This window comes from Gracilinanus agilis, chromosome 4 (genome assembly GCF_016433145.1).
Source record: "Gracilinanus agilis isolate LMUSP501 chromosome 4, AgileGrace, whole genome shotgun sequence".
Lineage (NCBI taxonomy): Eukaryota > Metazoa > Chordata > Mammalia > Didelphimorphia > Didelphidae > Gracilinanus > Gracilinanus agilis.
This window is the reverse complement of record NC_058133.1, coordinates 391874019-391893414: the sequence shown is the minus strand read 5'-3', so window position 1 is coordinate 391893414 and position 19396 is coordinate 391874019. Positions and strand designations below refer to the sequence as shown.

The 19396-nt window shown below is 36.3% G+C and overlaps 1 protein-coding gene across 1 annotated transcript in view; it reads left to right on the top strand.

Annotated features, from left to right (window-relative positions):
- Positions 1-19396, top strand: part of SGK1 (serum/glucocorticoid regulated kinase 1) — a 164202-nt gene that overhangs the window by 51160 nt on the left and 93646 nt on the right. Inside the window, exon 2 of the mRNA XM_044677026.1 lies at positions 12881-13090. Within this exon, the coding sequence (XP_044532961.1) occupies positions 12881-13090 (210 nt within the window). The remainder of the gene's footprint in view (positions 1-12880; positions 13091-19396) is intronic.

Genomic DNA, 19396 nt, shown 5'->3' with positions numbered 1-19396 from the left:
ATCTAAGGCCAGATTTGACCCTAGGATCTCCTGTCTCTAGGTCTGACTCTCAATCCATTGAGTCATCTAACTGCTCTCTTTTTTCATTTTTTAAAAGCAATTACTTGGATAAAGACATAAATAGCATACTTATTAAATTTTCAGATCCCACAAAGCTGAAAGGGATGACTAACACAGTGGAAAGATTGAGGATCTCAAAAGATATTGACAGGTTACACATTTGGACTAAATCTAATAAAATGACCTTGAACAGAAATAAATGTAAAATTTTGAAGGTAGGAAGCAAAAAAAAAAATTCTCTTTCACAGGTACAAGCTGAGGAGGGTAGAGCTAGATATCAGTTCTTCTAAGAAAGACCTGAAGAGTTTTAATTAACTACAGTGAATTGTCCCCAAAAGGTACTACCATCCTCAAAGTGATCTAGCCTAGAAACCTAGATGTCATTCTTGAATCCTTCAATCAGTTCAACCAATGGTCTACTTTTGTAACTTCTCTTGAGTATTTCACCTTCTGTCACCTGACACTGCTGCTGGTGGAGTAAAAGTCAATATTTATCAAGTACCTCTTGGGTGCCAAGCACTGTGCAATGTTCTTGGGATACAAAGAAAAGGCATAAGGCAATCCTCACTCTCAAGAAATTCACAGTCTCTTATAGGGGGTGACAGCACATATAAAGAAGGCAAAAGGCACGGGGAAGGCAAAGAGAGGGTACCTAGTGCATCATGTATGATCGAGTCCTACATACTAGAAAATAGTTAGGTGAATGCCTTGGGTGCCCTATTCAAATGGTGCAGAATCTGGGAGAATCTTTCAGATGTTCATCCCCTCCAGTTAGAGAGAGGGAAGAGCACTAGGGGCAAAGAAGGTGAACTCCAGAATTGTTGTAGAGTAGTAGTAGGGTGAAAAAGAAAATCTATCTTAGACTGGTCAAGTTTGATATGTCTTATGGGATTATCCAAGTTCTAAATGTCCAATAGGCATCTGATGATAAAGGACTGAGCCACAACAAAAAAAAAAAAAAAAAAAAAAAGAAGGTCAGATATATAGAACACAGAGGCATGTGCACCCAAGTAATTAAATGCATGGGACCTGATGAAGTGAGAGAGAGAGAGAGAGAGAGAGAGAGAGAGAGAGAGAGAGAGAGAGAGAGAGAGTGTGTGTTAGTTAGTTAGTTACATACAGGGTGTGAAACATGGCTAATGATCTAGCAAAGGAAACAAAACAAGTAGCCTGATAAGAAGAACCCATAGAGAACAGTGTCATTTAAACCAAGAGAAAAGAGATTATTCAGAATAATATGACAAAAGTGCTGAATACTACAGAGGGGTCAAAATTAATGAGGACTGAGAAAAGACCATTGAATACAAAACTTTAAAAGTTATTACTAATTGGAGAAAACAGTTTCAGTCAAGTTGTGAGGTCAAAAACCAGACTGCAAGAGGTTGAGAAATGAAGAACAAAATAGGAAGTGGAGACAAGGAATATAGCCAGCTTCTTTGTCCCTAAAAGTCTGGGTAACAAAAGTAGAGATAAAGGACAATTTCAGGAGCTGATAGACTTAAGTGATAATTTTTTTAAGAATAAGGAAGAACTGGATATATTCAGATATCAAAAAAGGAGATAGTAGGTTGTCTAAAATTGAAAATTAGAAAGAAAACTTTCGTGATTACAAGATTAGAGGCAGAAGGTGAATGATTATGAAGGCTATTTGTTGGAAGAAGGATTCAGAGGTACAAGAAAAGGAGTTAGCCTTGGAAAAGTCAACAATTTCAGTCAAATCAACAAGTACTTATTCAGCATCTATTGTCTTATCAGGCATTATGCAAAGCAGTGGAAAGTGCTTAAAAGAAAGCTCAAACAAACAAACAAAAAACAGTGCCTGCTCTCAAGTAGCTCTCCATCTAATAGGAGAGGTGACAAGCAAACAAATATGTACAGCTGAGAGAGATACAAGATAAATTGGATATAATCTTAAAGGGAAGGCAGGGGGAAGAAAGGTGGCCACTTCTTGGTCAGAGACTAATAAAGGAGAAGAGAAATGGAACAAAAAAATAATGTCAAGGAGTTTTTAGATGTATATGAGGAAGCAGAGGAAGCTTATTTTTTTTCTTATTTTTCCCTCAGTAAAGTATAAACCAAACTGCTGTGAGAATAAAGAAAAGGATACCATGGGAGTTTTGAGAAAGAGAAAAAGCTTTGGGACAGCTTCTGTTCAGAATGTGAATGTAGAATAACTTAAAGAAGAAAAAGGATTGTTGTAGGAAAGTGAGGGCTCAATTGAGATTAATTAATATAAATTTGTAGAGTATCCACTTGAATGACTTCATAGCAGTATTCAGTTGGATGTGTATTTAGAATGGAGGATGTAGAAGGTAAGAGTAATCCAGGGTTACAATTTGGCAAGGTATAGGCCAACTGATTAACTATGGGGTCAAGATTGGGAAAGTTGATTGACTGAGTTATGAGAATCAAAGCAAGTGAAATAATTTGTACATAAAGTGTTTTGTTTGCATAATTGTCTTTATCTCTGCTACCAGACTAGACATTTTGACCAAAATTTGGCCTATTGAATTTGGTCAAACAACTAATCTGACTTTTTTGCTCACTGACCTAAGCAGTTGTCTGGGCATCATATAATCATGGAATTCTCCATAAAACAAAGGTACAAGATGCTTGGATAGGATGCTAACAGTCCAAAGTACTAAAAGGCTAGATGAATGAGGCTGTAAGATTTAAATCAATATCCAATAACTCCAAGCATTATATTTTATAAAGTTTATTAATAATTACTTGAAGTAGAAAGAAAATAAACTAAAAGAAATAGAAGTTCAAACCTAATTATTTAACAAAAAGTAAACCCACATGCATAGATTCCCCTGCCTAGCATAAAGCCCACTTTCCCAGCAGCCATCAGAAGAAAAGAGAGCGAGAGGCGGAGCTATGCAAAACTTATATCCTCCCAACATTAGCACATAACATGAGAGGGAACATGGGAAGCTGGGATTTAGAGTTCTGAGGAACAAGTCCTAATTACACAAGGCTACTATGCAAATACAGAAAAATATGGCTTAAATAGCAATACATAAAATAGGTTTATTAGTGAATAAGTAACTAAAGAAGGAACATTGTGCACTGAGCTAATTGATATTATCAGCTAAATCACTTTAAATTAAAAGTAATGCCAATTTACTCCTTTGTAATAGACTGAGTCACAAGTGGAAAAACCCTAAAAGTTGGGAAATTTCATTAATCAAATATGGCAATTTTCCATTCAGATGGATTGTTGAGGCCATATATCATACATGTTTGTGTTTTATAAGAAAACAAAAACTAGAACAAACCAGACTTTACAAAGAACTTGCCTTATTTCTTCAAATGTTTATTTGTTGTTCAATATATACTTGGGAAAGACAGCATCATGTTTTCCAGCAGAGAGTAGAAGCTCACAGACAGTATAAAGTCACAGATGGAATTTGGGGCTTGAAATTCCCTTGTTTACCATGGCATAAGGTGGATTCAGACCTGTTTGAAGAAGACCCTAAGAATAGAATGCTCATTGCCATTTGATGTTTTCAGTCAGTATCAAGGCCTCCATGTGCATAATGATTAGAATGCTGTGCTTGGAATCAGAAATACCTGGCTTGGCATATAGCTTCAGACTCTCACTAGCCAGATGACCCTGAGGAAGTCATTTGCCCTGTCAGCTATACTTTCTTCATCTATAAAATGAGGATAATGATAGCATTTCAATAAGGTCATTGTGATAATCAAATGAGAAATCTTTGTAAAGTGCTTTGCACATCTTAAAGCACTATTGTCGTTATTATAATATACAATAATTATATTATTATATTAACAATATATTATTATATTATATAATATTATCATATTAAAGTATTACTAATACTTCATCTTTTAAAGGAAGAGGTTGAAGTAGAGTCTCTGAGGATTCTTCCAACTTCAGATCTATAATTCCATGAATGATAACATGTGTATCAAATTGTCAAATGGGACAAAACTGGCAGGGAAGAATCTGAAAAAGACCTCAAAAGGCTAGAAAAAGGAGCTGAATCTAGTAAGATGAGACTCATTTTAAAAGAACAGAGGCAGTATAGCATAGCAGATAGAGATACAGCAGATAGTCTTAAAATAAAAAAAACATGGGTTCAGGGTATTGCCCATGGCAAACACCTTTAAGAGGTCAAAACCTACCAGTGCTTCAGACTGGTGGAGAATTGTCAAGAAGCCACAACCAAGTAAATGGAGTTTCCTCACCTGAGATTCCCTAGACTAATTGAATCACAGTTCACTAACACTAGTATGATCACAAATACTAAGAATCTAAAGGTAGGATAGACTATCTCACAAAGCCATGGGTTTTCCATCTTGCTTAAAGGTCCTTAAGTGAAGGCAGGCTGATTACTTATTGTATAAGTATGTATTAGAGTATATGGCCTGCCATTCCAGCTCAATTCTGTGATTCTAAGCCAGGAAGATCTGCTCTCCCTCTGATACTGCCTAGTTGTTATGGCCCTGGTCCAGTCTCTTAACCACTGCATCCCAGTAACATTCCTAGGAATTATTTACCAAGGCTGTGAAAATTACATTGAAATCATATTAAAGCTTTCTTCTTGAAACCTATAAATGTATAATTGAACCAAAGCTACCCAACATTTTGGTTAATTTTTCTTTGGGCCTAATTGAGATACTGTGGTTTATTTATTTATTTATTTACTTACTTACTTATTTGTTTGTTTGTTTGTTTTTTATTTATTTGTTTGTTTATTTTTAAACCCTTACCTTCAATCAACTCCCAGGCAGAAGAGTGGTAAGAGTAGGCAATGGGAGTCAAGTGACTTGCCCAGGGTCACACAACTGGGAAGTGTCTGAAGCCAGATTTGAACCTAGGACCTCCCATCTCTAGGCCTGACTCTCAATCCACTGAGCTACCCAGCTACCCCCGATATGGTGGTTTAGAGAATGGTCTTATTGAAGCCTCAAGATTTTGTTGTCGTTCATTCAATTTCCAGTTGTGTCCAACTCTTCATCATCCCATTTGGAGTTTTCTTGGTAAAGATACTGGAGTGGTTTGCCATTTCCTTCTCCAGCTCATTTTACAGATGAGGAAACTGAGACAAGGTTAAGGGATTTGCCCAAGGTCACACAGTTAGTAGGAGACCAAGATCAGATTTGAATTCAGGAAGATGAGTCTTTCTGACTCAGGACCTAGCCCTTTATCCACCGGGTCACCTAGTTGTCCATAAATCCCAAGATAAGAACCTCATAAAAAGAACCACTTAAAAATCATCTATTATAATTATTCATAGGTAGAAGTCATTTAAGTAGGGATTGAAAGAGCCCTACTGGTTTAGTGAAGAATAGATTCGTGCCCAGGGTAAGAAATTAAGCTAGATTGTCTCTGAGCTTCCTTCCATCACTGAGACTATAATTTTATGCCTTATCTCCTTTGCTTGGTCAAATGAGTTAGCAAAGCATGTTTCAAACATTAAAGCACTATATAAATGCTAGCTGCCATTGTAATTGTTGTGATTATGTGTTTCTATATATGAGCATTGATAAAGAGCACAAACATAGTCTTATTTCCCCCCTAGGAGTAGAAAAGAAGCTAAGGTTAGCACATGCAACTTCAATTTCCAAGAGGAACAAGCAAGGAAGCTGGTACCATAGTCCAGGTACAAGCTTGTGATGTCTTGTGGCTTCTAGACAGGTCTCTCTAGCTAAGCACTTCTGTATTTAAACCCAACATATGGCCAATTGACATGCAAAGACAGGAAGGAAGTCTGGATTTTCAACCCCTCTGCAGTTCTGAGGACACTTTCTACAAACCCAAGGCTAAAAGAGAGGTTTGAGATTGATTCACTGTCTAACACATCCCAGGATTGATGAACAGCACATCATAAACCACATCATTAATCAGAAATGGGGAGGATGCTCAGCCAAAGTTATTGCCTCATTGAGTAAAGAGGATAAAATTAATGTGAATGGGAGGATTTGAGCCAAAAGAGAAAGTATTTTAAAATGACTGAGATGAAATAGAGGGAATCAGTAACATGATTATTACAAACAAAGTTAGTGACTACACAATACCAGTCACCTCTTGGAGCACCAAATTCTTTTAAACTGTCAAAATTCTCCTTCAAACAACCCTTTCAGGTAGGAAGAGATCAGCTATCACTGTCTCCATTTTGCTGAAAGTATAAAAATGGTTTCATCCATTCTGTCCAAGGATAAATAGCAAGCTAGTGATGGATATGAAGGAAACCATTTTTCTCCTTTAAAGTTAAATTTCTTTCTTAGCTGTATGGCCCTGGGCAAGTCACTTAACTCCCATTGCCTTGGCCTTACTGATCTTTTGCCTCAGAATCAATATTGATTCTAAGGCAGAAGATAACAGCTTAAAACCAAACAAACAAACAAACAAACAAACAAACAAATAAATGGATGGATGGATGGATGGATGGTTAAATAAATAAATGAATGAATGAAGTGGAATTTCTGCCCACCTTGGAAGGTATGAAGACAACCTCTGTTCCTTAGCACACTATCTCACTTGGAAGGTTATTGGAAAAATATGTGATATTTACACAAATTTAATTGGAAAACAATAAAGTGAGATACACATATCTCTCCAGAAATATGAATGTTACTTCTAGACGATGATGGGGAGCCTGTGAATAATTTTTCCCCTTGACATCTCCCATTGATATGGGTGTGGTGAAGTTGTTACTACTCTAGTTTCACATTCAAGTTTGAAAAGCTGTCGGATAGCTATAAAGTGTAAAGAAAACAAACAAACAAAAAAAAACATTAAAACAAACATAAAGCTTTTTTTGTTCCTAGTTTGAGAATTTGTCCCCTCAGAGTTAATTATCATTCTGTGAAATATCATCATGACCAGAGAGAATGAAGAAGAGCCCAAATGCAAATCTTCACTTACTTTAAGGCAAGAGTTTATATGTTGAAAGACAATGATTCAATAATTGCATTGCTGGACTCTGAAGAAAATGGCCCTAACTCTGATTCTAATTTGCTTTTTGTATTGGACAAGTCAATATCCCTTTTCTGGGCCTTAATCTATAAAATGAATGGATTGAACTAAATGATCACTGAGTGTTCAGTACTGAAATTCTATGAAAATATCTATTGCTTATATTGCAGAAGTTTTTACCTTAAATAGGCCTATTTTGTAATTCACTGACTCCACCCAAATCAGTTGTTTTCATTCCCCCTCCCAAAAAATTGCATTAGATGGTTTTGCATTTTTTTATATTTTATTTTCTCAAACCCTTACTTTCTGTCTTTGTAACAACTCTAAAACAGAAGGGCAAGGATGAGGCAAGTGGGGTTAAGGGACTTACTCTCAGGGTCATATAACTAGAAAGTATCTGAGACCAGAATGGCCTGGCACTCTATTCACTGTACTACCTAGTTACCCCCTTAGTATTTTTTAGTGGACTCTCTTTGCATAAAGTCTAATGAGAATATGATTTGCCTCTATGATTTTTGCTGTTACTATGTCCAATCTCAGCCAGATAAATGAGTGGAAAGAATGAAAAGCTGAGTGAAAGAAATGGAATTTTTGTGTCCCTTGGCAGAGGACTGGGATGGGGGGTAACTATTTTGCCTCCAATTTTATGTCCTTTTACCCAAATCATTTTGCCTCTTCTTACCAATCATAACCCCTTTGAAAGGCCAAATTCAGCAACCTGATCATTCCATCATCAATTAAAGTTGCGAAATAAAGCAACAAATTCAGTCAGTGTAAAAATAATAATAAGTTTTACTTGTCAACATACCAAAATTTGAAATCAGGTCAGACTATGCAACTACAAATTCACTTGAATACAAATCTATTTAAAAACAGATTCTTAACAAGCCCAGAATCAAGTCTCCTTGGCAAAATATATGTATTGAAAGTCAGCCAGAGTGAAAAGATTAATTTCATAATATAGGGCTGGAAACTAAATAGAAACAACTACCAGACTTGAAGCCAAACCCCAAGTGAATAAGGAGAATAGTGAAAAACAGATTTTCTTTTTTGCCTCTAATGTAGTTTAAGAAAACTTTTTTAAGTTTAATCAAAAACATTTGCTACTAACATCAGAAAAACTTGATTGTCCAGAATTCTGCCCTTTGAGCACCTAATTCAAAATGCCACTAACAAAGCACAGAAATTCTATCCATGCATAGATTTGCTTATGAGCAAATATCAATATTTAAGGCAGGTACCTTAGTTTACAGTAAACAATTGGTGATTTCAGCTTCATGAAATCATGTCTTAGCAGACAAGCCCTAGAGGGTAAGTGACTTACCCAGGGTTATTCAGTTTGGGCCAGAGGGGCTATCATAAAAAAAATGTAAAGGCAGATAAGACCTTGAAGATCATCTACTCCAAACTTGGCTCTCAGCCAAGCATATGCTGGTGAATGTTTTACAAATAACTCTCTACAAGGTAGGGCCAGAAAGGGGAATGTATAGAGGATGCATTTTTTTTAGTTTAATTTGCTGTATTAACATTTTCTCCATCACTTTCTTAAGTTTGGGCAAACCACAAAACAATAAATCAAGTCCTGATTTGTAGTACTTGCCAATTTCTGAGGTGTGACTACTCACGCTGAAAATTTTACAATTGTCTCCCATGTGCCAGTTTAAGCTGGCTCCAGCACACTTCTAGCCCAGTCCTCTATCCACCTGGCCAGGCTACTACTAACAAAAGAAAATAAGATGTTTCCAACTTCTCTTTGAAAAAAAGATTAGAGACAAGCAGCAAAAGCCAAGAAGAATCATAGCACCCAAGAAAGAAATATGCTTTTCCACTTCCTTCAAGATCTTTGGGGAAAAAAATTGTTGATTATCTTTAACTTTTATAGCACGATTTCCATATATTCTTCCTCCCTCCCTCTTCAGAGAGTCATCCCTTACAACCAAGAATAAAAAGAGATGGCGGGTGAGGGGTGGGGAAAAACAGTTCAGCAAAAACTAACCATTAATTGAATCTGACAATATATTCAGTGTTCCATACCACTAACCCCCTCTTTTTTCCTCCTTTTTTTTAATTTAGAAAATTTTCCCATGGCTACATGATTCATTATTCCCCTCTTCCCCCCCCCTTCCCGAAGCTAACAAGTAGTTCCACTGGATTATACATGTATCATTGTTCAAAACCTATTTCCATGTTATTCATATTTGCAGTAGAGCAATTCTTTAACATCAAACCCCTAATCATATCCTTATCAAACTACGTGATCAATCATATATTTTTCTTCTGCATTTTTGTTCCCACAGTTCTTTCTCTGTATGTGGTTAGTGTTCTTTCTCATATGTTCCTCTGGATTGTCCTGGGTCATTGCATTGCTGCTAGTAGAGAAGTCCATTACATTCGATTTTACCACAGTGTATCCATCTCTGTGTACAATGTTCTTCTGGCTTTGCTCCTTTCACTCTGCATCAATTCCTGGAGGTCTTTCCAGTTCACATGGAATTCCTTCAGTTCTTTATTCCTTTCAGCACAATAATATTCCATCACCATCATATATCACAATTTATTCAGCTATTCCCCAATCAATGGACACCCCCCCAATTTTCCAATTTTTTGCCACCACAAAGAACATGGCTATAAATATTTTTGTGCACATATTTTTCCCTATTATCTCATTGGGGTACAAACCCAACAGTGCTATGACTAGGTCAAAGAGTAGGCATTCTTTTAAAGCCCTTTGTAGCCCACTCTTTCTTCAAAGAAGAAAGAGAAGTGAGTTTTCTCTTTTGGGGAAGTAAACTTGATCATAATAATTATGCAACATTCAGTTTCAGTTTTGTTTTTCCTGTCTGTATTGTGATAATCATTGGTTTTCTGGTGTTAGAGATATTTCTCTTATCTTGATTGTGGTACTATGATGTGGAAGAGGGAAGCTAGGTGATACAGTGGATAAAGTGCCAGTCCTGAAGTCTGAAAGAGGCATCTTTATAAATTCAAATCCAGCCTCACATACTCACTAGCTATGTGACCCTGGATGTCACTTAACTATATTTGCCTCAGTTTCCTCATCTATCAAATGAGCCGGAGACAGAATATGGCAAACCATTCCTGTATCTTTGCCAAGAAAACCCCAACCTCTTTGGAGTCAAAAAGAATCAGATACAATTGAAAGCACCAAACAACAGCAATGTGATGTTGCTGGGCAACATGATTGGGCAGCAGAGTGGCTCAGTGGATTGAGGGCCAGGCCAGGAGTCAGGACGACCTGGGTTCACATCTGCCCTCAGCTGTACAACCCTGAGCAAGTTCCTTAGCCTTATTGCCTAGCCCTTACTGCTCTTCTGCCTTGGAACTAATACTCAGTATTGATTCTAAGACAGAACATAAACGTTCAAAAAGAGACAGAGAGACAGAGACAGAGACAGAGAATCATGAGACTAGGTTTCTGGAACTGCCATCTGCTTAGGTATATGATCATAAGGAAAACATTTAAACAGCCTCAGTTTCCTCATCTGTGAAATGCTATCTACTTCACCAAGCTGTTTAGATAATGAGAGCACTAGATTTAATGTTCAGAGTTCAAGCTCTTTTACTACTTAAAAAGAGAAGGACAAGGAAGAGGAGATAGTAATGGTGGCAGAAGTGGCAGTGGTGGAGATGATTTGGGGAGACCAAAGTTTTTGCCCAAGGTCTAATAGCTAGCAAATTTCTGTGGTAGGATTTGAACCCAGGTCTTCCTGACTCCAAATGGAACTCTCTGTTCACTCTCAGAGTATGTATCCCTTCTCCCCCAGGAAATATGAAAAGAGGGACAAGAAATATTTAGTAAATAACTATATTATCTTATTGAAATTAATACAATTTTGTACATACATATGCATTATAAACTGCATATTTTTTCTTTTATTCATGTTGAAAACCCTAAACATGACCAACTATAAAGGATATTTCCTTTCATATTAAATATGGCATATGCAAAGAGTTACTGAAAGCTAAGAGAGTATAGAAACTGAAAAAAGTTGGGAAATCCCTGCATCATGACATGTGATCTTTCTTATTTAAATGGCTAAATGATGGCAGGTGAGTCATTTAAGCTCTCTTGGCCCTCAGTTTCCTTATCTGTAAAATAAGAACAATATTTATAAAATATATTTGTATTTGTAAAATATAAAAATAATGAAATAAAAATTTGTAAAAAATAGAATTTTGTTGTGTTTAGTCAGATCCAACTTCTGTGATTTTGTTTGGGGTTTTCTTAGCAAAGATACCAATTTTTTGGTATTGGATTTGCCATTTCCTTCTCCAGATCATTTGATAAATGAGGAAACTGAGGCAAATATGGTTAAGTGATTTGCCCAGGTTCACATTGCTAGTAAGTGTCTTAGGCTGGATTTGAACTTATGAAGATGAGTCTTAACTGATTACAGGCCTGGCACTTTATCCACTGTGCTACCTTTACCTCCTTGGATTATCATAAGAAATGTGTTATGAACCTTAAAGTTCATAAAAGAAATCAATACATCTCAATAAATAAATCATGAAACATAGTCATGAAGACAAAGGTTTGAATTCTGCCTCAAACACTACTGGTGTAACCTTTGGCAAATCACTTAACCTCTCTGATTCTCAGTTTCCTCATCTATAAAATACAGTTGTAATACCACTTGTCTCACCATATTGTTAGATCAAATAAGATAATGTATATAAATTTATTTGTAAACCTTATAACTTTATATCAATGCAAGCCATTAAAGTTCTATCCAAAAGTGTTATGTGGTCTATGAAGTACTTTAATATTAATAATTGCTAACATGTATGTATTTGTTTGCTTACTATATATCAGGCACCGTGCTAAATGTTTTATAATTATTATTTGATTTTCTCAACAATGCTGAGATACAGATGCTATTATTATCCCCATTTTACACATAAGGAAATGAAGACAGGTGAGTGTCTGAGGCTGGATGTGAATTCAGATTCTCTTAACTCAAAACCTGGTGATCTTTTTTTTTTTTTTTTAACCCTTAATTTCTGTGTATTGGCTCCTAGGTGAAAGAGTGGTCAGGGTGGGCAAAGTGGGTCAAGTGACTTGCCCAAGGTCACACAGCTGGGAAGTATCTGAGGCCGGATTTGAACCTAGGACCTCCCCTCTCTAGGCCTGACTCTCAATCCACTGAGCTACCCAGCTGCCCCTGATCTTTTGACTTAGTGTAAATTATTTTTGATTTTACAGAATTAGGTCAAAATCCACTTTCACCATTAATCTTGAAGCATTTTTCAGACAGGCTAGAAAGAACTTTAGAAGAACTATATCCTTTATATTATTCATTGTCTTCAAAACTCCCATTAACTTTTCTTATAGAAATAGGAGATGGTAAGATGCTAAAATGAAGAAATGCATTTGGAAGCACTTCTTAGCCCAAGGATATTTCCATGGGAGTGACATTTGTTCAATGGAAAATGTTCTTTCCAACATTTACTGACAACAATGGTGTAAAAAGTGGGGTCACTATTTTCTATCATGCCTTGCAGACAGTTTGACCTAGTGGGAGCTAATTAGCTTGGAGTCAAGGAATATCTGGGTTCAAATTACACTTCTGACTCTTGTGAGCTGGTCTGTACTGGGCAAGTCACTTAACTTGATTTCTTAGGACTTCTCTATGTCATAGTTGATAAAATGGTTCCTGACTGACAAACCCTGTCAAAATCACAGATCCTTTATTTTCCTCCAGCCAATCTGATATTCGGAAGTCATTTGAATATAGTTTTTAAAGGTCTTTAAATGACTTTTCCTTAAATTTATGTCATTCATCCTTCTACTCTCACCTTAGGATTCTTCAGGAAGGCAAATAAGTTAATGCTTTGTTTTATATTTTTTAGGTACGAAGATGGATTAAGAGCCCAATGGTCAGTGTGGAAAAGAGTGCCAACCTGAAGTACACAGGACCCTCAGTGATGCATAGACATCAGGGGGAGTCTGAATTTGAGCCTTCACTGTGTCAGACATGCTTGGGTGATCATACTTTCCGAAGAGAGATTCTCTCTCAAGAGAAGGAGTCGTGTTCCTGGGAAAGCCACCCAAGTAGTGAAGTAAGTTACAACTTCTCCAGGTCCATGTTCTTTGAAGGGATTCCAAGCCATTACTTTGTCTATTCAAAATCATTTTCATGATAATAGATTCCTTCACATATTTATTCATTTGTTGTACTTGGAGGCTGGGGGGACAGAAGAAAGGTAGAAGTGGGGAGAAACTAGACTATTATTTGTTAGCCCTATGTTCTCCCAACTTATTCACATTTTCACATAGATTTGGACCAAAATGCAAGCATTCAGCAAAACTTTCTCTATAATGCCACCGCTTTCCCTCAGTTTTTCACTCATTGTTTATCACAATTTTATTTTGGAAACAAATTTTTGTCATTCTAGTAGGTCTGTCAGGTGCATAAGCAACATTTAAAATCCTAGAAGCTTAGAATTTGAGAGAGTTGTAGGAACTTTAAGGGTTATCTATCCCAGTCTGACACGTTTATAGCCTCTGGAAAAGAATAGATTTACTTCATCACAACCCTGTGTGATTTCTAAGAGTTGTTTCTCAGGATAATGGATAAAGGAACCATAGATAATTACATTAAAGACAGGTTCTAAGATCTCACAAAATGAGGTGTTTTGTTTTTCCTTTAAGTGCAGTTTGACCCATATTTATCTCTAAAGTACCTCTGAGAAATATGGCTTTCCTAAATTATCAGAACTTATTTTAGATTTAAATTATTAATATTGCTATAGTATGTAGTACTTAGGCATCATAATAATTCATTTTTTCAACTGAGTGAAATATTAATATGAAAGATATGGTTCAATTGGATGTTTCAAATATTCCTCAAATGTATTCTTCCAAGTTGATGCTTCATCAGAAGAAAAATTTTGATGCTTACTAGTACTTGCAAAATGCTTTCCAAACTAAAAAAATAAAAACATAATTTTAATTCTAACTGGAGAAAGGAAGGAGAAGGTAAGAAAAGACTTATTTTTGTTGTCTATAACCTGTTCAGTTGTTTTATTGATTTATATATCAATGCATCTTTCAATCTTTAACATTTCTTAGAATCACTGAATTGCAGAATTAGAAGGGTCATCAGAGGTCATCTGACCAACCCTCCAGGTAAATAATGAATCCTATTTTACAACATCCTTAACAAATGGTCTTCCAACCTTTACTTAAAAACTTCTAGTTACTAGGGATGCACCATCACATAAGATTATCCATTTTCATTGTTTTTTGGGTAGTTCCAACTGTTAGAAAATTATTCCTATACTGAGTCAAAATTTGACTCTTATTTCTTTTCATTGGTATTAGTTAACCTGGGAGTTATTATTAACCTGGGAGGGAAGGTTAGGAAATACAAGTAATAAGAACAAATCTAATGGCCTCTGCTACACGACAAGGTTTCAGATACTTTTAAAATTCTCCACTAAATCATCTCTTCTTTAGGTTAAACATTCCCAGTCCTTTTAATTAATTTTATTTTGGCATGGTCTTAGGTTGTCTCATCACCCTGAGAACCCATTTCCAGAAAAATTCAGGCTCAGTTCAATATCCTTCCTATGAGAATCCAGAACTAAATACTATTTCAATTGTATAGTGGAATCCCTCTCCTCACAGATACTATCAGTTTATTAATGCCATCTGTGATCACATTGACTTTTTTTGGCTGCCACTTCATATTGCTGATTCATGGTGAGCTTACTATCTACTAAACCCCCTAAATTTATTGCTCAAAATCTTTTTTTACCTAATCTCTCTTATCTTGTATTTGTTCTTTTAAAAAAAAATCCAAGCATAGGACTTTATATTTATTTTCATTAAATTTCATCTCATTAGCTTCAATCCACTCTTCTATCCAACCTGTTCAGATTTTTTTGGATTAGTTATCCCTCTTAGCTTTGTGTCCTCCCAAAATCTGATAAGCAACACAATCTATACATTCACCCAAGTCACTGATAATCATATTCAATAGAATAAGGTAAAAAATTAAACCTTGGAACACTCCCTTAGATTAGTTAATGATTCTACAAATATTTATTAAGTAAACAACAACGCAGTACTGTTAGGTACTTGGAATACAAAGGCAAAAAAAAAAAAAATAGATGGTCTCTGGCCTAAAGAAGTTTACATCCTAAAGTTATTTAGTCATTCAGTCATTCAGTCCTGTCTGACTCTCTGCGATCCCAAGGACCATTGCTATCATGGATAGCCAAGAGTTTTCTTGGCAAGAATACCAAAATGGTTTGGCATTTCCTTTTCCAGTGGATCCTTTTCTAATTCTTAATAGGGGGTACAAAGAAATAGAAAATACATGCCAAGCAAATACAAAAAGAAGTTTGAGGATAGGTTTGTGTAGGCACTTGAGCTGATCCTAAAAGAAATCGAGGGATTCTGAGAGGTAATGATATAGAAAGCAATTTCCAGGTTGGGGGTGGGGGAGAGGGGGCAGCCAAACAAAGGTATGGAGAGGAGAAGTGAAATATTGTATGGAAGGGCAAACAAGTAGACCTGCTTGGCTAGAATAAAAAGTACAAAAGTACATCAAGGATAGTAATATGTAATAATTCTACAAAATCTGGCTCAACCCAGATAGTAAAGGGTTTTAAAGGCCAAATAGAGATGTTTGCATTTTATTCTATAGACAAATAGGAGCCTCTGAACTGCTGTACCAGGGGAGTCACATGGCTAGATCTGTGCTTTAAGGATATCACTTGTGTAGAGAATGGATTAGAAAAGGAAGACAGGAAGGAAGAGACCATTAGGAGTCTATTGCTATAGTCCAGGAGAGAGGTGACAAGGACCTTACTTGGGGTGGTGACCCTATTCATGGAGAGAAAGAAGAGATTGTCAAAGATTTTGTGGCAGTAAAAAAGACAAGACTTGGCAACTGATTAGATGAGAGTGAGGAGGTTGAAAGGAAGGGAAAAGCTGAAGCTGGTGGTACCCTCCACAGAAATAGGGAAGTTGAGAAGATGGGTGGGTATTGGGAGAAACAATCATGAGTTTTGTTTCGGACATTTTAAATTTGAGATGCCTATTGAGTATCCAGTTGAAGACTGTAATAGGTAGCTGGTGATTCCGGTTTGGAATTCAAGAAAGATATTGGGGTAAAATATATGAATCTAGAAGTCATCTGCATATTGATAAACATTGACCAAAGAAGATCTAATTATATCACAGAGGGAGAATAGAGAGAGAAAAGAGGCCTAGGAGAGAACTCTGGGTATACCAAAATTCATCTGGATTTTTTAATAGGCAACTAAAAATGTTTATTAAGTACCTATCACATACAGAACTTTGGGGAATAATCAATAAATAATATATCATACTTTATGTTTTGCATAGCTCTTTATACATATTATCTCACTTGATCCTCACAACTCAGAGGGGAATGTATTAATATTATCTTAATTTTACAGAAACTAAAGTGTCACACAGCTAGATAGATCTGGGACCAGATTCAAACTCATGACTTCCTGACTATTTGTCTACTGCTTTCATCATCTCCCTAGAGGTGTTAAACTTAAGGACTCCATCAAAACTTCCAAGCACAGCTTGAACTAGATTAAAATATAATTGAGAAATGTTTAACAAAATACATTAAAATATAGTATACCTGAATTGTGTTTTTCTAAGTCAATGTGCTTCTCTTAAAGATCTTTTTATTTGAGTTTGACACACTTGCCTATCTTACACTTTCCTCCTTCTCCAATAATATACTGTGTGTTAGTGGGATGAGATGCCAGTATCTGTAATATACATTTTTACATGGCATGTATTTTATAGAATTATAAAATGGATTGTGTTTTGAGCAGTGAGTCCTTTTTTTAACTCTTACCTTTTGTCTTAATATCTATTCTGAGATAGAAGAACTGCAAGTTCATTTTACAGATGAAGAAAGTGAGGCAAATAGGGTTAAGTGACTTGCCTAGGGTCACACAGCTAGGAAAGTCTGAAGTCATATTTGAACCTAGATACTCCTGAATTCACACTTGGTACTCTACCCACTGTGGACCTAGTTACCCTTGACATGAATCTTTATTAACTGGACATGGTGGAAATAACATTTGAATTTTATTTTAAAAAATAAGTAGGAGTTCAACAGGAAGAGAAGTAGAAAGAGGGCATTTCAGAGAGGGAAGGAATAGTATGAGCAAAATCACAAATATATGAGAGTGAAGTTCATGTCGATAGAGACAGTAAGCATTTTAACTTAGCTGGAATCTAGTATGCATGGAATCAAGTTAAAATAGTAAAGTCAACCAGCATTTATGAGGTGTGCCCTCATTGTTAGGCATTGTGCCAAAAAATGGAGATACGAAGAAAGACAAAAAATAGTCCCTACCTTCAAGGATCTCACAATCTAATGAGGGAATACAACATTCAAGCAACTATGGACAAATAAATTATAGAAAGGATAAATTGGACATATTTTCAAAGGAAAGTCACTGGCACCAAGGGGCATTGGGAAAGGTTCTTGCAGAAGATAAAATTTGGCTAATGCTTGAAGGAAGCCAAGGAATTCAGAAGATAACCAGGAGGAGAGTAATGTGAGTTAAAACTATAAAAGGAGCATGGCATCATACAATGAAGGCCCTTACATCTTAGGCACAAGATGAGTAATATGGAGCCACTAAAGTTTGTTTTTATAAAGCAGAAAAGGGAAATGGCCCAAATAAGCCTATGAACAAAAAGATGATTCTGGCAGTGGTGTAAGAAATAAATAGAAACAGGGAAAGACTAGATATAAGAAAAAGGAAGCTATTACATTGGTCCAGCAGACAGTCACAAGGGACCATACCAGGACAGTCACAGTGGAAACCAAAAGAAGAGAATATACGTAAGAGACTGTCAAACGAAAATCAACCAGATTTGGTAATTGATTGTAAATGAGGAAGAGGAAGAGGAAGAGAGAAGAGTACAAGTTATCACCAAGGTTACAATCACAGAAGACTGATGAATAGTGATGTCACAGACTAAATTAGGGAAGTCAGAAAGAGGAATAAATTTAAGAGGAAATATAATCAGCTGGGTTTGGGACATGTTGAATGGGAAAATCCAAGCAATGTTTATATACCCTAGAGGCAGCTGGAGGGAGAAGTCTAAGTCTTCAAAGAGGAATCAAAACTAAAAGTATTTAAGCATCTTCAGTATAACAGTCAACTGATAAGCATTTATTAAGCATCTACTCAGTGTCAAGTACTGTACAAAGCAATGAGGATACAAATGCAAAAAGAAAAGATAAGGCCCTGCTTTCAAAGAGTTTATAATTTAAAGGGGTAGGAAAATACACAAAAGGAAGTGGGAAGGTGCCTGGCTCAGGATCATGATGGAGAATAAAGCAGTATAGCCAATTTAGAAATGAAACCATTGCTGGCCTGGGCAACCTTCTTTAGTCCAGATTCTAGGAGCAGCTCTCTACTCTGCCCTCTAATAAGAGGGGTATCATAGCTGAGGGTACTAAAGAGATGTAAGTCCCATGGCTATGTGATCTTGCAAGAGGATGATGAAGTCCCAGGAGGCATGGTGGAAAAATCCAAAGGAATGCAGCCAGGTGGAAATAAAGAGTTGGTAGAGGTGGTAATTGAAGTCCGAAGATTCCCAAGGGAGAGAATTTAGAGAGAAAAGGTAAATCTACTGGGAAAGATCTGCATAAAATGGTGGGCTAGAAGCTGAAGATTCAGAGAAGGAGCAGCCAGGATAGTATGGAATCTCTGGGGAAGAAAAATGGATAAAGTATTAGGTCCAGCCACTCAACTTTTTTTGGTAGTTCTGATGTGATAGTACTGTATTATTCGGTTATTTTCTGTCTTGTTTACAAGACTTGTTGAAATATTTCATTGAAATCAAGATATAGTATATCCAAAAATCCATCAACAAGCATTCTTTTAGCACCTACTATGTGCCAGGCCCTAGAGATACAAGGATATTTAGGACCTATTATATTCCAGAGATACAGGACAAAAAAGAAACATGTATTTTGTACAAGTATATACATAATCATAAAAAGTAATCTTGTAGCAACAGTAATATCTGGGGGAATCAGAAAAGGAGTCAGGTAACATTTAAGCTGAGCTTTTGATAGAAACTAGTGATTCCCAAAGACTTGGGTAAAGAAGTGATGCATTCCCAGGATGGACAATCTGTGCAAAAGTATGGAGATCAGAGATGCAGTGTTGTGCACGAGGAATAGTATTTCCCTGATTACTAGTCTTGGCACTACATTTTTTAAAAAAAGGAAATAATATTAGTTTAGGAGCAGCTGGGTGGCTCAGGGGTTAAAGAGTCAGGCCTAGAGATGGGAAATCCTGAATTCAAAAGTGGCTTTTCACTTCCTAGTATGTATAACTTTG